This window comes from Diabrotica undecimpunctata, chromosome 5 (genome assembly GCF_040954645.1).
Source record: "Diabrotica undecimpunctata isolate CICGRU chromosome 5, icDiaUnde3, whole genome shotgun sequence".
Taxonomy (NCBI): Eukaryota; Metazoa; Arthropoda; class Insecta; order Coleoptera; family Chrysomelidae; genus Diabrotica; species Diabrotica undecimpunctata.
In genome coordinates, this window is record NC_092807.1 from 152,058,936 (window position 1) to 152,076,698 (window position 17,763).

At 33.8% G+C, this 17,763-nt stretch overlaps 1 protein-coding gene across 9 annotated transcripts in view; it reads left to right on the plus strand.

The window, feature by feature from the left end:
- Nucleotides 1-17,763, plus strand: part of PIP5K59B (Phosphatidylinositol 4-phosphate 5-kinase 59B) — a 188,674-nt gene that overhangs the window by 95,213 nt on the left and 75,698 nt on the right. For all 9 annotated transcript variants that reach the window (XM_072533039.1, XM_072533033.1, XM_072533034.1 and 6 more), the window contains exon 6: nucleotides 16,927-17,102. In XM_072533039.1, the coding sequence (XP_072389140.1) occupies nucleotides 16,927-17,102 (176 nt within the window). The remainder of the gene's footprint in view (nucleotides 1-16,926; nucleotides 17,103-17,763) is intronic.

Here is a 17,763-nt window from a genome sequence, read left to right on the forward strand (position 1 = left end):
GCACAATCGCAAAATTTCCCCCTTTGGCTAACAATTATGTTTCAGCTGAAGTTAAAACTTTATCTGAAAGATTGACCACTGTTCTTTCTGAAAGCAGCGACCAATCGAAGCAGCTGAAGAAATAAGGACAGAATCAGCAAGAATTTTGCATAAAGCTAAGACACCGAAAAATAATTTGAGCCACCAAGAAATACGTGCCATAAAATCGTTAAACGCAGACAAAGATGTTGTAATTTTACCAGCAGACAAGGGAAACGCCACGATCGTAATGAAGACAGCCGACTACAAAACGAAAATACAAAATCTTCTAGATCCTGCGGTTTATAAGAAACTTAAAAAAGATCCCACAGCAGTCACCCTACGGAAAATCAACAGACTTATTAAATCTTCGTCCATACCAGAGGAGATAAAGCCAAGAATATGCAGCGAAGCAGTCCCACCACGCTTGTATGGCTTGCCGAAAATACACAAAGACGATGTACCTCTCCGCCCTATTGTGAGCTCCATAGGATCTCCGTCTTACAGCCTTGCAAAACATCTGGCCGATATTTTACAACCACATATAGGAAAAAACGATGCCTTTGTAAAAGACTCCGCCCATTTTATTGAGAAGATCAAAGGAATAACTTTGCAGGAATCTGACATTCTTGTTAGTTTTGATGTGGTTTCCCTTTTTACAAGAGTCCCCCTAGAAGACGTTCTGAATTTAATTGAGGGACTAGTTTCCAAGGATATGGTGGAATTATACCGTATTTGCCTAACTACCACATACTTTTCATGGGAAGACCAAATTTATGAACAGATGGATGGAGTAGCAATGGGAAGCCCACTAAGCCCGGTCGTAGCCAACCTTTTCATGGAGCATTTAGAGAAGAAGATAATGGACTCAGCATACAAGCCTAGGGTATGGTTCAGATACGTTGATGACACCTTTGTGATTTGGGGTCACGGAGCAGAAAAACTAAACGATTTCCTGGCTTATATAAATACACTACATCCAAATATTCAATTTACGATGGAAACAGAAAAAGCTCAACAACTAGCGTTCCTGGATGTATTAGTAAATCGAAAGGAAGGTCACTTAGGACATAAAGTGTATCGAAAACCTACACACACAGACAGATACCTAAACAGGAACTCAAATCATCATCCTAGCCAAAAACAAGGTATCATCAAAACTTTGGCAGAGAGGGCGAAGAGAATTTGTGAACCACAACATCTCCAAAGTGAACTTCTTTATATTGAAAAAGCGCTCACCTCTAATGGGTACACCAGAAGAGAAATACACAAGGCGATGAACAACGTATCTAGAAGAAGGGACGAAGAAACAGAATGTAAAGGGAAAGCGTTCTTGCCCTATATATCGGGGGTAACGGACAGAATTGGGCGAATACTCAAGAAAGCCAACATAAAGACCATCTTCAGACCTACAAAGAAGATCAAGGATTGTTTAAGATCGGTAAAAGACAAACGCGACCCATTAGCAACGGCCGGAGTATACCGAATACCATGCACATGTGGAATGGTATATGTGGGAACCACAAAAAGACACACCAACACCAGGATAAATGAACATAAAAGCCATTGTCGTTTAGGACATATCGACAAATCTGCCGTTGCCGAACACGCTTTGGGAAGCGGAGAACATCGAATACTATTTGAAGAAACACAGATGCTGGACAAAACTTCACAGTACTACCCACGGTTATATCGGGAAGCGGTGGAAATATACAAGCACCCAAACAATTTCAATAGGATAGAAGAAGGACTAAAAATCAACAAAACATGGATACCAGTATTAAAATCCACAAACGCCCTTCCCGCCAAACACGGAGATAGAAAAGCTACTATAAACAACGACACGCCCCCTCAAGCCGAAACCAGTGGAGGGGAGGCGAGTGGGAATTATAAATATTGCCTCCGTAGTACAACGCGTCGTCAGTTTCTGCTTACAAGCGAAGCATCAACATCTCCAGAAGATGCCAACCCCTAGTGTTGGCGAAACGTCGAGAACAAATCTCAACAGAAGACAACGGCCCAACAGCCCGAATAAACAGTTTAATAAGTTAGACGATGGCCGTGAAAGCCTAACGCAATTTATCAATATTATATTTATTATTATTATTAATATTATGCAATTTATTCTATTGTAAATAAACTCCCACAATAGAGAAACACTTTTAGGCACTGCCGACAGGTAAATTAAGGGTAATAAGTTCGCAAAATTGATATCAGTTTTACGACTTCGGAGAATGCACGTGTTGTTTGTACGTTGTTTTTCTTGGAATATAGCTGTTCTGTTTTTCAAAAATCTTTCATTATAACTAAAACAATTTTTAATTGAAGGTGATTACTTGGCAACATCGCACTTAACGAAGCTCTTAACGATAACTTTTCAACGAAATCATATTCCACTAATTAATTTTGCAGAGGCGTACCAAAAAAAAATTTTAATTATTTATTTAAACACATAAGTAATTACGTAAAAATTAAATCTAAGACCGATATAATTATTAAATTATCATGTGTCTTTTGACAGGTATCTTGACAGTTGTCTAATAATTTAAAATAAAATTTTATTCTTATTAGAGAGTACCTAATACAGAACTTCAAAAAACAGAAAACTTTGGAAAATAGTTATTTTTTCATTAGGCTAAACAATCTGAAATTTTAACATACGATCTCGTCATTACACATCATTCTCTATTTATAGAATTGCTGTGTACTGTAAACGTTATATTTGTTTTTTTTTTAACTTAGTTTGAAAGTTTCCTTGTGTTTATTTATTTGTATAAATATAAAAATATATTATGAAGTTCATATAAATTAAAATGAAGTAACCTAAACTATTATCATGTGAATGCGTGTATATAGTAGTGCATTTGTTTATTTCAGTAAATTCTCGGAATATGAAATGAAGATGGCACTAATTACTAAAGAGTTAATAGCTTTGTTAGAAGAAGACTCAGATTGTGAAAATGCTGACTCACTTAATGTGGTTTATTTGCCGCCGAGATTAGATTAGAAAGTTTCTGATGTAGAAGACATTGATGATAATATTATTTGTGAAGAATCAATCAAATCGGATATTGCAGGTACATATGAAATACAAGTCATTGGGAATTCTGACGATTCTGATTATGATATTCCTCTGACCCACAGATAAAACGTCCAAAGAAAAAACCAAGCAAAAATAGTAAATCCAAATTTGTCTCAAGTTGTAACAACAGATACTCCTTCGTGCTCAGTAGTAATTCAACATCAGTCTGATTGATATTTTGACAATATAAAAGCCAACCATGGAAGCAAGTCATATATTGAAGTTTTTCACTCTTTTTTGATAAGAAAGTAATTGAGAGCATTCTATATTTCACAAATATTTATGCATCGCAGAATAACCGTCATGATTTTGAAATGAATAACATTATTAGCATATGTATATTATCTGGTTCACACTCTGCTTCAAGTTGATATGCATTGGTCAAAGGATGAGGATAAAGAAGTGCATTTATATTTATAATTTATAATAACGAAGTAACCGCTACATCAGTGTCAAACTTAGTACATGGACGTCAATCTAAATTTGCTTTACCAGATGAAACCATATTCGACAATATTGGCCACATTACAAAAAGAGACGATAGTGGAGGAATGTAGGATGTGCAAAAGTAATACTATTGTATTACTACAATATGTTCCTTTATAAAAAATCGTACTGCTTTCCTTGGAAATGAGAAAAAAAATCTTTTTGGTTGTAACTCAGTCTTAATTTATGTGTTTTTAATCCAATCTAATAAATTAATTGTCAAATTTCTCTTTGTATATTGAGCGGCCGTTGATGGATTAATACTACATAAAGAATAAACTTTCCTCAAATTTACTTTACTTACCTCAAAACTATTTGAAAGTTAATAATAAAGTCTATTTAATAAATATATTCCCAAGAAATAGAACACACTACGCCTATGCACATATAAACGAATATGTGGAAGGAATAAACTAAAATATCATATTTCTCTCATTCCCATTCTTTCTAAGAACGTAAATAGACCAGCAAAATATTGATAAGTTTACCGATCTTTCAAACTATTCAATGAACTTGTTTGACTATACACTAGTGAATCGCACCAATTTATATTGTTACGAGGGCAAATTTTATTCGAATTATCTTACTTTTTCACTTATTTACATGGGCGAAGCATACACAATAAAAATGACCCCGGTAAGAATTTACTGCTGACATTTTACATGGTTGCCGCTACCGTTTAGTTCAATTTGTAGATTAGTCACCTTTAATTAAAAATTGTCCGACTTATAGTGTACAGTTGTTCAAAGAGTGAACGTGTGCAATCTTTAAATTTAAAACTATTTCTGAGAGATTTGCTAGATCTCTTCAAATTGTTACTTTGATTGATGAAATGAGTCAAAGAGAACTGGTACAGATAGTTTGGCGTCGGTCGTTGTATGGTCCAAAAAACATACCAACGATTCGTAGAGACTGGATCTCACGAACGATGACCAGGATCAGGCGTGAGAAGAATCACGACGGCGAGAGAAGACCGTTCTTTACAACGCACTTCTTTGCAGAATCGGTTCTTTACGACTGGAGCAATCCAAAAACGTTTTCAGAATGCTCACGGGTGGACATTAAGCACTTTTACAGTGAGAAGAAAGTTAAGGAAATTTGGTCTAACTCCTCCCTGCCCAGCAACAGGACCTTTGTTAACAGCAGCACATCGACAACGCCGACTTGAGTTTGCTAGAGACCAAGAGCATTGGACGATAGAAGATTGGAAATTTTTTTGTTAGTGATGAGTTCAAAATGGTTCTTTATGGATCAGACGGTCGCATCAAAACGTACAGCAGACATGGGGAACGATATGCAGCTTGTGCTCGACGAGCACGTGTTGCTTTTGGAGAAGGCTCTGTAAAGTTTTGGCAGACATTTCATCGTGTTTATTAATAAAGGAGCGTTGAATGCTCACCGATATATTACCGAAATTCTAGACAGGGTATGTCTAGACATGGAATGCCTTTTTCTGGATTTGTGGGCGAAAACCTTATTTTCATGCTAGACAACGCCACACGTAGCCAGGATGATAACGCAATACCTGGAAACCCTCGGTGTGGCAAAAATGAATTGGCCAGCTCAAAGCTCAGCTTTGAACCCGATTGAGCATGTTTGGGACCAACTCAAACGAAGAGTAAGAAACGGAATACCTGCTCCAATAAATCGTGAGTAGTTTCGACTGGCGTTCATGGAAGAATGAGAAGGTTTTCCTCAAGACAATATTTAGAATTTAATCAATTCAATTGCCAAGTCGAATGAGGAGGAAGATTAAAAATTTACAATGTTAATTTTACAATTTCTTTAGCTTTCTTTAGGTTAATCAGACACAGAAATGCTGGTCTATTATACTCTAGTGATTTCTCAGTAATTTGCTTTATAACGAATATTGCATCTGTACACGATCTTTGACTACGAAAACCCTGCTGTTCATCTGCTAAACTGATTGCCTGATTTATTAGCACTTGTAAAATTTTAGTTGTAAGTTTTGGCGTAGTATTTAACAAGTTTATATCTCTGTAGTTTTCTGGCTGTTTTTAATCTCTCTTTTTGAATAGTAGAATTAGTTCGCTCGTTCCCCATTCTTCCGGTACATTTATATTAAGTTTTTCATTTGTGGTAATTTATGGTATTACCGGTTGTAGTGTCGTTTGTACTTCCTCTGCATAGAGCTTTTTTAGGTACTCAATTACACTTTTCTATGTGTTTTGGTTCTATTAGTTCTTTTACCTCCATTCTTCGACCTGGTATGAAGCGCCATATTTCCTTTTGCAGACCGTAAAATCATGTTCAATTTCTTTCGATAAGCGTTCCCAGTGATCATTTTTTATTTTTTTTACAAGTGCATGTGTTTCGTTTCTAATTGTCTTGTAATTATGGTATGCCTCTTGTGTTTTGGTTGATATGTATTTCAGGTAAGCTTTTTTCTTTTCTTTACATTTTTCTTTCACTTCTGTACAAAACCAGGGAGTTCTTCGCCTTGGGAACGATTTATTTCTTTCACCAAGAACTTCCTTGGTCGAGGCTAAGATATTAGACTTAATTTTTGCCCAGCTTTCTTCTACTCCATCACTTTCTGTGATATATGTGTTTTTGCTTTTTTCGGTTATTCTTTTTTTGGAATAAGTATCTTGTGGAGTCATCCTGTATATTTTTCCCATATATTCGAAGTTTTTATAGCTGTTTAATATTTGCGTCTGTAAAAGTATTACTGCGTTTGACCTATTTTACTTAGAGTAAAATATTTATTATAGTTTATGGCTTAACATAAAAGAGTGTAGGTATGCGTTTAAACGAAAATAAGGAAAGTAAATATATTCTTGATTATACTGTTGCTGCAAATTTCCATCAGGCGTAAACTACCTAAAGCAATAAACAATGTAATTATTTTTGAAAACGTAGATTACATCGGCGTTCTGGAATGCAAAACAGGTGGGTTAGAACAACAAAAACAAAGGAAATTTTTCAAGCTTAATAATACTTTGAGTTCAAGCGAAAAAGAAGGAATTCTCCATAAAAATATTCGAAATATTTGTGCAATAAAAATTTATATTATTCATGTTGTAAATAAAACAGAATGTTTTCCTCTCATATTAAACTTATTTAATTCAAATTCCGATAATAATGACCGATAACCCATTATATTATGTCAATGTTCAAAACAGATGATCGGCTTTAAAAGGAGACGACAGATCAAAATAGATGTCGAATAGTGATGTAATTAGCAATTTCTAAACAATGAAAATTGGTGACAAAGTGTTAATGACATCCTATTTTGAGTGACGATTTAAATATAATTTTATATGGGATTAAACCACACTTGATTGTAATGAGAATTACGTTTTACATTTTTGTTTTGACGTTTCGACTTTCAATTCGGAAATCGTTTTCAAAAAATCCTAAAATAAAAATGTTAATGTAAATGTTTTCAAATTAACGCTAGGTGGTACAATAATTTTGCAATTGGCTTACTTGACCCCAATCTCATAGGCATTAGACGTATTTTGAGTAAATTCTGGAAACGTCATATTTTTGACACTTACCGATAAAAAGAATATCAAGGAACTTTCCATATGATCCCATTTAAAATAATTTTACAAAATGGCTGTCTTTACACATTTTTAATGATCATCTTGCTAAATCTTAATATCCATTAACATGTGACTTAGCTTACTTAAACAAAAATTAATACAAGTTTTACTACTACTACTACTAAGGATTTCCACAGTTTTCACTGTCTTCCTTCACTCAACCGTTTTCTCCAATTTTCCCTGTCATTCCAGTCTCCATCTCGCGGGGTTCTTTTCTCCATAGCCTCGTCGATTTCATCTCTGAATGACCTTCGGGGTCTTCCTCTCTTTCTTCTTCCAATCGGGCTCCATTCTGTGATTTTGTTTATCCAGCGTCCTCTGTCCGCTCTTCTGACGTGGCCGTACCAGGATAGTCTCTTCTCCTCTGTATAGTCGATTATGTCTGATTGCACTCCCATTCTCCGCTTAATCTCTACGTTTTCAATTCTGTCTCTTTTTGTAAGTCTACAGCTTCTCCTCAGGAACTCCATTTCTACTGCTCTTATTCTACCTCTATTTCTCTTGTTTATTGTCCAGTTTTCGGACCCATATGTCAGGATACTTCTTGTCAGGGTATTATATATTCTCTTTTTTGTCTTTATCGTAATGTTCTTATCCCACAACACTGAGTTTAGTTGTCTTATACAGCTTCTTGTTTGTCTCAGTCTGTTGTTTATATCTTCTTCTGTTGTTCCCTGGTTCGATATTATGGTTCCTAAATACTTGAATTTATCTGTTATATTTATTTGTCTTCCCTCGTCTATCTCTAGGTTTCTCATATCCTTGTTTTCTGTTGTTAGGTATTCGGTTTTCTCTAAGTTTATTTCCATTCCGTTGTTTTTATATTCTTCTTCTAGTTTTCTGAGCATAAAGCTGAGATCTTCTTCATCTTGTGCGATGACTACTTGATCGTCGGCAAAACTTAAGGTGTATATGTATTCGTCTCTTACTGGTATGCCCATTCCTTCGCACTTTCTCCTCCATGGTTTGAGTGTCTTTTCCAAGAATATTTTAAACAGAGTAGGGGACGTAGCACAGCCTTGTAGAAGTCCTTTTGTCGTCTTAAATGGATTGTAGGCTTTATTTCCACATTTAATAGCTACTTTGTTTTCTTTGTATAGTGCTTTAACTGCTTTTATTAGTGTTTGTCGGATTCCGAGATCATTCATTCACAAGTTTTATGGATAAGAAAATAGTTGTGGAGTGGGCAGAATTTAAACGCGCATTATGTAAATTTACAAATTGAAAGCTAGATCTAAACATAAACAATGAATATGGTTTCTCAAAAACTAATTAGTCTAAACACCTACATAGTTTTCCTTGTGTTGTAAAAAGTCTTTATACATTATATATTTATTTTGCTGAACATAATATGAACATTTCCCAACTTTTCGTACTTCATTTGAAAAATTGCTCCATTTGGATTCACTTTATTAAAAATACATTTCTAATTTTCTTGGAGCGTAGAAATAGAAAATCTTTCGTAAACTCGTGTCTCATAGGAGCAGTATTTTTGATCAAATTATAGAAATATTAATATTGCTGGATGTGAAATAGGCCAACCAATATTTTCTGCAAGTTTTTTCAGTTGGCTGAGAATATATTTTCGCAAAAAAATTAGAGACAGACATAAATTAATTTCACACTTTTAAATGGAAAATAAGATATTTATTGTGATCTTCGAATTGAGACTGCGATTAGTGAAATGTTTGAACTTTCTATTTCGTTTTATCTATTAGATACACTATTGCCTGTTACAGTACATACCCATCTTTTTTTTGCGTATCAATCTTCATTTATATGTCTTAGCTTTTAGTTGTAGTAAAATCTAGGAGTATATCCTTGCGAAACTCGTGACCAAATATATGTAGGACAAACTAACCGACGAAATTTCTCCAGAATGCGTGAACGCAAACTAAGTCTTTGAGGAACTGTTTTTACTTTTTCGAAATTTTTTTAAAAATGGAAAAATTTGTGGGAACGCCCATGAACTTTATTTATTATGGAGCATGTATGGATGCACGGAACATCTACACAGAATCGATTCGAAAGTTCACCATTTGGTAACATCACTTCTGTTCTTTACTATGTCCAAAGTTCTTTGAAGCATAGTCTTAACTAAGACTAAAAAATATTTTTTTTCAATATTTTACGAAATACAGCCCAATATACAAAAACTCAATCCCTTTTCAAAATTTTTGCAAAAAAGAAGTAAGTCTTATCGTATGTGTCTTATCTTAGGAATACAACCTTTTTTGATTTAATAATAGACACTTTCATCTACCTATTCCCAAATTTTCATCCTTGATTTATTTTTTCTGGTCATATTTCTTTGATCGGGCTAGTTAGTTAATAACTTCGCTTTTTTCCAAATTGCGAGACTTTGTAGCGACTAAAACTGTAGTTATATATTTTCTACCTATATTTCTTACACTATAACGTGATAATTGTAATAAATCTGAAATTTTTTAGTTTGATTTCCCAGAATTAAAAGATCTAACAATGATTGAACAAATTTTTTCATCGATAATCTTTCCTCTGTGCGTTTTCAAACCACACCAATATCGGGTGGCTTCAAAATTCATAAAATGCATCTGTGACTAATTAAGAGTTGTGATTTGATCAAAAGTTGCTTGTAGTTCTAACGTAATCATAACAAAATTGCGTTAGATTAATTTAGGAGAGGAAACGTAATTTTTCGTGTTTTTGATATTACAAATGCCAAAAGCCAAAGTTTATACAAATATCCAATTAAATTGGCTTTTTTCTATTGAATGTTATTAAACATTAAGCTAGAATTTTTATAGTGACCAAAAAACTGTTATTTTATAGTTTATTTTTATGAACGAGAGAGTAATTAGCATAATTTTAACTGGTAGCTCCGACCACTCCATGGGCGTGCTCAAGATTAATTGAAAAATTACTTTGAATAATTGAAAAAATAAATGAATTATTTCAGTGTTATAAAGTGTTATGTGTATGTAAACAAAAGTGACCTCTTTTATCACAAACTATATTAGAACTGACTGGCCTACATTAAAAAGGGTTTTAAAAAATTCACATTTTTTTAATGTTTAAAAATTACAAAAGAGAAAAAGAGTTTTTAAAACCGTCTAAGGTAACAGTTTTCAGGTTTTACATTATTTACGGCCTCCAAAAACAACTGTTTAACATCATGAATTTTAAAAGTGGTATTTTTTCTTGAAACTTCACTCTTTATCTGTGCCCATACCAGTTCAATCGGGTTTAATTCACAATGATATGGTGGGGATCTAAGTACTGTCATTCCACGATTTTTGGCAATTTCATCAATTTCGTATTTTTTAAATTTTTCTTTATGAAGGGCACACAACGAATAAAGTTCCTTTCTTATAGATCCGGGATGGTACGTAATATTTTTTGAACTCAGCCAAGTCTTTTTTTAAACACTTGGTTGTGGGCAGTCCTTCTATAAGTCTGGAGTGATAACTTGCATTATCCATTACTATTACACAATTCTTAGGAAGAAGATCTATCATTTGTTCGAACCATTCTTGAAAGACACCAGCGTTCATGTCTTCATGGTAGTCACCGGTACGAGTTGATTCAAAAGTTAATAAACCACCTTCAACAAAACCGTCTGAACTGTCAAAGTGTATTATTATCAGCCTGTGTCCCTTTCCTGATGGTGGGTTTAAACCAGTAGATAAGTTATTTACAAAAGCGTGCCTTTGACTTGTAACAGTTTCATCTTGCCAAAATTTATTTGGTGTATGACCCTCGTTGATCCATGTTTCATCAAGATAAAATATTTTTCTTTTTTGGTTTCTCATTTCCTTTATGGTTCTTAGAAAATGTCTTCTCCATATGACAATATCGCTTCTTTCTAATAAAATAGACTTTCTGGGATTCTTTTTCCAGAGGAAGCCTATTTCTTTTAAAAGTTTCCATAACGTACTTCGACTCATTTCTGGGTAATCCTTATCATCTCGAACTGAGACAAGAACTTTATCCAATGTTGGAAATTCTTGTCTAAAGAAGAATTCATGCACTTTCCGTCGAAGTCCTTCTTTAAAATGATATTCTATTTGAAATTTTGGTTTCCCTGGAGCATTACGTGGCATTTGAAAACTACCACATTTCTCTTCTTTAATAACTCTGTAAATCGTAGATTTCCCAACACCAAGTGTACTGCTAACTAACTCAACGGTCTCATCAACACTTTCACATAAACGTTTGTCTGTAAATGATTTAAAACAATTAAATATTAATGTTTTTTCATTAACTGTTAGAGGACCAATTTTTCGGCGTTTACAGGGCACTTCCAAATTTTCCATAACACTAGTATACACAATAAACTGCACCTTGCAACTGAAGTACCTACTTTTAGTGAACTGTTAAGAATTTTGAATACGCCACTTGGACCTTCCTATATACAAAATGGAAAAACCCACTATGACATTTTCTGTGGAATAAGTTTAGAAGGTAATTATCTAGTCAATTACTGTCGTAGATTCCTGGAATTAAAGAATTAAATGTTTGATTGTTGAAACCCTTACTTCGTGGAATGCACTCATTTCAGATAAAATAAAACGTTTGATTTTATCTAAAGAATTAAACTTTATTTTGCAAATAGGCAAAGAATTAAACTTTATTTTGCAAATAGATAAAATAAAACGTTTTATTTTATCTAAAGAATTAAACTTTATTTTGCAAATAGGTAGGTACTTATTAAACTTTTATTGGTTATATATAACCAATAAAATAAACATCTTACATTTCTTGCAAATTCATTAGTACCTGTTAACCTCCATCACTCCGACACTGGCAACCTTATTTAGGGATTAGTAACTCACAACTATTGTATTCTATTCTGCTCCAACCTTTATACCTGGTGGTCATACTCAATTTAAAATTGTTTTCCTATATACTTCTGTAAACTTGTTGACAAATATCTGTTTTTCATTGAGTCACCCGTATCAACAGTTTAGGGATTTGCATACATAATTTATTGTTTTATTACTCTCTCATACATAGAAATACACTATAATAGTGGAACCAATTGAGATGGAAAGGTGCTCGTAGTTTTAGTAATAAAAAATACCAAAAATAACATTTTTGTAAAAAAAAACAAGTACAGTAGAAATCAAACGGTAAAGTCACTAATTATAACCATTTATTTGATATTAAGTACGAAGTTTTTCATGAAATCATATGTTTTTTATGCTTACGTAAATTATAATTATTGCATTGAATTAATTTATATATTACGTAAATTTAATTCAGACGAATTATTATTAAAATTAAAATTGGTGCATCCATTATAGCATTAAGGTTACTGTTACGTCTGTATTTCATACTATATATAAAACCATTCCATTTTCTCTATATAATTTACTAATTATGTAATATTGCTAGCGGCTAGATTTGAATTCTCATGAATGATGTACTTAATGTGTTTAGACATCGTGTTTAAAAATTGCAAAAACTTGACTAAAACTAATTAAACGGCTTTTCAAAAGTAAAAAGTAAATAAATAATTTATAATCTTCTATTTTTTGGGAATAATCAATAATAGTACTACTACTACTACTAAGGATTTCCACAGTTTTCACTGTCTTCCTTCACTCAACCGTTTTCTCCAATTTTCCCTGTCATTCCAGTCTCCATCTCGCAGGGTTCTTTTCTCCATAGCCTCGTCGATTTCATCTCTGAATGACCTTCGGGGTCTTCCTCTCTTTCTTCTTCCAATCGGGCTCCATTCTGTGATTTTGTTTATCCAGCGTCCTCTGTCCGCTCTTCTGACGTGGCCGTACCAGGATAGTCTCTTCTCCTCTATATAGTCGATTATGTCTGATTGCACTCCCATTCTCCGCTTAATCTCTGCGTTTTCAATTCTGTCTCTTTTTGTAAGTCTACAGCTTCTCCTCAGGAACTCCATTTCTACTGCTCTTATTCTACCTCTATTTCTCTTGTTTATTGTCCAGTTTTCGGACCCATATGTCAGGATACTTCTTGTCAGGGTATTATATATTCTTTTTTGTCTTTATCGTAATGTTTTTATCCCACAACACTGAGTTTAGTTGTCTTATACAGTTTCTTGTTTGTCTCAGTCTGTTGTTTATATCTTCTTCTGTTGTTCCCTGGTTCGATATTATGGTTCCTAAATACTTGAATTTATCTGTTCCATTTATTTGTCTTCCCTCGTCTATCTCTAGGTTTCTCATATCCTTGTTTTCTTTTGTTAGGTATTCGGTTTTCTCTAAGTTTATTTCCATTCCGTTTTTTTATATTCTTCTTCTAGTTTTCTGAGCATAAAGCTGAGATCTTCTTCATCTTGTGCGATGACTACTTGATCGTCGGCAAAACTTAAGGTGTATAGGTATTCGTCTCTTACTGGTATGCCCATTCCTTTGCACTTTCTCCTCCATGGTTTGAGTGTATTTTCCAAGAATATTTTAAACAGAGTAGGGGACGTAGCACAGCCTTGTAGAAGTCCTTTTGTCGTCTTAAATGGATTGTAGGCTTTATTTCCACATTTAATAGCTACTTTGTTTTCTTTGTATAGTGCTTTAACTGCTTTTATTAGTGTTTGTCGGATTCCGAGATCATTCATTGCTTCCCATAATTTGACTCTAGGTATTGAGTCATATCCTTTCTTTAGATCAACAAAGGCCAGATGGACCGGTCTACCTTTTGCCATTTTCTTCTCTATCAGTTGTTCTAATGTGTACGTATGATCTAGGCATGATTTTCCTACTGTGAACCCTGCTTGGTCTTCTCCCATAATAGTAACTAATAATAATTTCAAATTAAAAGAGAAAAATATGGTGAATATGATGAATATCTGAGTAGGGTCCCTTGTCCAGTGATACGGAAGAAGACCATAATAGTAATAAACACGAATTCGGCGGAAGTAGTAGTCCTTTTTCTGGCGATAAATGCATAAAGTTGAGGTAGAGTGGCTCCTGAAATCAAGACAAACAACCAATCTAAAGGAAGAAAACCTTAATAAATTTACCCTATTAGTAGGGTACTTGTACCCTATTTATAGGTACCATAATAAATTACCCAAATTTCGCCTAACATGGTAGTAATATTTTTGAGAACCAGTTAGGGAAGATTATCTCTTGAGGTCCAGGAATCTAAAAAATCATTTAAAAAAATTATTCTATCCCCAGATAGGAGGTTAAGGCGTCAAGCCGGTTTCAGGGCACTCAAAAATTAACGTAATATGTAACAGTGAATAACCTGAACTGAAATAGTATTTAGGGAAGTTGATGCTGCTCTCTTCGTTCGTTCTGCCAATGGATTATTCTCTTCTTTATGGTTAGAGTTTGATGCACTGTCAAATATCATTGAAGCTGCAAAATCAGTTAGCCCATAAGCCTCTCCAATTATCCAGGAAACCTGAAACATTGATACAGTTCGACCCACATTATTCCGCAACTATTTTTGAATGCATTGTCCGTAAACATTTTGAAAGACTGTGAAGAATCCGACATCCAACGGTTGAAGTCTGTGTGTGGTGTGACTTGGTAACTACAATAACCTAATTCCATTATCCCTGGCAATTTGTAGAGCTTTTAGATTTTTATTGTGGGTGCTGTGGCCGTCCAACAATAACAAAACATGGGCCTCGGAGCTTGGCTTAACTGTTTCAATGAAATGATTAAGCCATACTACAAAAAGATCGCTACTGATATATCCAGTATCGCTAATAGTGACAATGGTGCCAGGTGAAGCACCTAATGAAAGTTTCTCTTGCAAAAGTTTTCTCTTAAAAATTATCATGGTTGGTACAAACTGCCGCACTAGCACAACTAATCACAGTAGTATTTACCCCCTCTCTCCACTAGAAATGCTCCCAATTTTATTTTTCCATTGCCGTTGTACGGTTGAGTAGCCTGTCTTATCGACGATGAATATGCGTGTGTTGGTCAATTTTTCTTCTTCACAAATTCTTTGTAAAAGTTCATAGAATTTATCAACTCGTGCTTTGCTAATTCATGCAGCCCTTGCCATTGATGTTTTCTCCGGCTGCCGTAACGATATTTCTTTATGTCTTGACATAAGGCCAGAATACCAATTCTTGCCTGCCATATGTTTATCTGTGTTGAAATTGTGTTTTAAATTGTTTCTTGTTGCCAATTCAAATGCCAGTTTGCGAACGTGTCGTATGTCCGTAAATACAGTAAACCTGCTGATTTTTTGAATTGCATTATTTGCCCGTTTGTTTTTCTCTTCGAGATGTCTGTTTAGTGTAGCTTTAGGTACTTTAAACAACCTTGCAAATTCATTAAGCCCATAAGAACCTAGAAAAGCGGAAATAGGACTGCTTAAATCTTCTGTGCTCCACTTGCCTTATTTACCACGTGATGACATTTTGAAATCAAAAATAAATCTATCAAGAATTTATAGTTGGTATTACCGGATAGCATCACTTGTTGTCAGTTCGCTCAAATCTGCAAAGGTCCAATTTAGAAGCCGGTCCAATATAGGCGACCCTACCCTAGAAAGCAGACTAGAAGATTCATGAAGTCGCTCTGAGGACACCTAATAAGCTCAGAATACGTATAAGCGGATGGCGGGACCCCTGCATTGAAATTAAATCTCAAACGTCTTTCTACTTTATTTATTTACTCATGTTCGTGACTACTAGAAACTAATTCGGGAATGATTTTTGCCGGGGTGAATCGACAGGTCATGGAATGCAAATTGTAGAATTGTAGATTCGCCTTTATACATATTATATATATATATATATATATATATATATATATATATATATATATATATATATATATATATATATTTATATATATATTTATATATATTTATATTTTATTATTTTAGCGTATTGGATTTTAGTATCGCCAAGTAAGAAATCTTAGGATTTCTACTATGATTATATGGCATTGTAACATCTATATATAATTATTTTTATAATTATTCATTTATGACAAGAGATATTTATTTTCAACCCAGAGCTTCTGCAATATCTTTGGGCTTCTGCTAATTTTAATGCCATAATTCTGACTATCCAAGGTTTTATTCAAAAAGTATTGGTAATTGGAAATAATGTTGATATCTCTTTAATCTAGGTTTTTTTTTCAGAAACAATTGTATTAGATGATCATGCGAAATGTATCAAAGACTTTATTATAGTCAATAAAGTATAAATACACATCTTACTTTATATCTAGGCATCTCCGGGACATTAAATTGTTCCACTTGTACAAGTCCGAACAACGCTTCACGAGTGCGTAGTCCCCTAGGTTTAGTGGTTTGCACCTGAGTGTAATTAGTTCCATTAAAAGTACATTGTCATTTTTTCTTTCACTATTAATTTACAGCGTCAGTTTTTTCAAATAATCAACACAATGCACTCAACATTTGCTCGTTATAGCTCAAAAATTGGATAACATAACTTATATTTCTGGAGAAACTACGCCTAACCGTCGTTAAACCTATTTATGGTATAAGTAAAGCTTTGAATATGCTGATACAATAAAAACGTATAATATTTCTGTGAAAAAATCATTGCTTCTGCCACCAAAACACTGTATTGTAGAAAGCTATGTAGAACACAGTCTCTGTGTGGCGTTTTTATTTTTTGATTCATGTTTAGATTTAAAAAGGTTACGAACTATTCCGTCTTTATTCAATTATTCTGGTACGACTTAAAAATTGAATTTAAACGATTTGTGTTTAATGGACTGAATGATTCATTACTCTTTGCATTTTAATACAGACTACATTTTTTTTTGGTATTATCACACATAAGTAATTCTGATTCATTCTTTTCAGGATATTATATGAATCTCAATCAGAATCCTAGGACGTTATTGCCGAAGTTCTTCGGACTTTATTGTTATCAATGTAATAGTAAAAATGTAAGACTGGTCGTCATGAATAATTTATTACCTAGTAGCATTACTATGCACCAGAAGTATGATCTTAAGGGCAGTACCTACAAAAGAAAGGTAAGGATATAAAATTTTTATAGAATATTGCAACATACCTGAGGAAGTTACCAATTTAATACCTTCTATTCTCGTAGAAACTCTTGTCAAAATAACAAAAAAATCAATGTCAACAGGTCAAGTAAAAATACGGCTTCGGCCACCAAAGAAATTAACAAAATAGTACTAAATGAAGCAAGTCACAAAAAATACTAAAAGATAGGCGTAACTCTCGAGCGCCGAGTCTAATTGCTCGGATCACGTCAGTATTAATCTCATTCACAGACATGTCTTGTGTCACTGTCTTCTACAAAGTCTTTTCTGGCCTTTTGTATCGGTTGATTATTATTGTGGCGTTGATCGTGCCCCATCTTAACCTATGCTTTTTCATTTTATGATCAATTGGTGACACACCTAGACTTCCCTTTAACAGATATTTAAATTACCACTCAAACCACAACGTAAACATCAAAAAAGGAATTCTCAAATCATTATATAAGAGAGCCCAAAACACCTGCTCTAATGAAAATGCATTTCAGGAAGAAAAATTCTGGTAACAAAGGTTTTTTTTGAAAATTTGACAATTTTGAAAATTGTCAAATTGTCAAATATGTATAAATATATTAAATATGTAGTAGATAAAATGACGCGACAACGAAGCGTAATTATATTTCGATTCCCA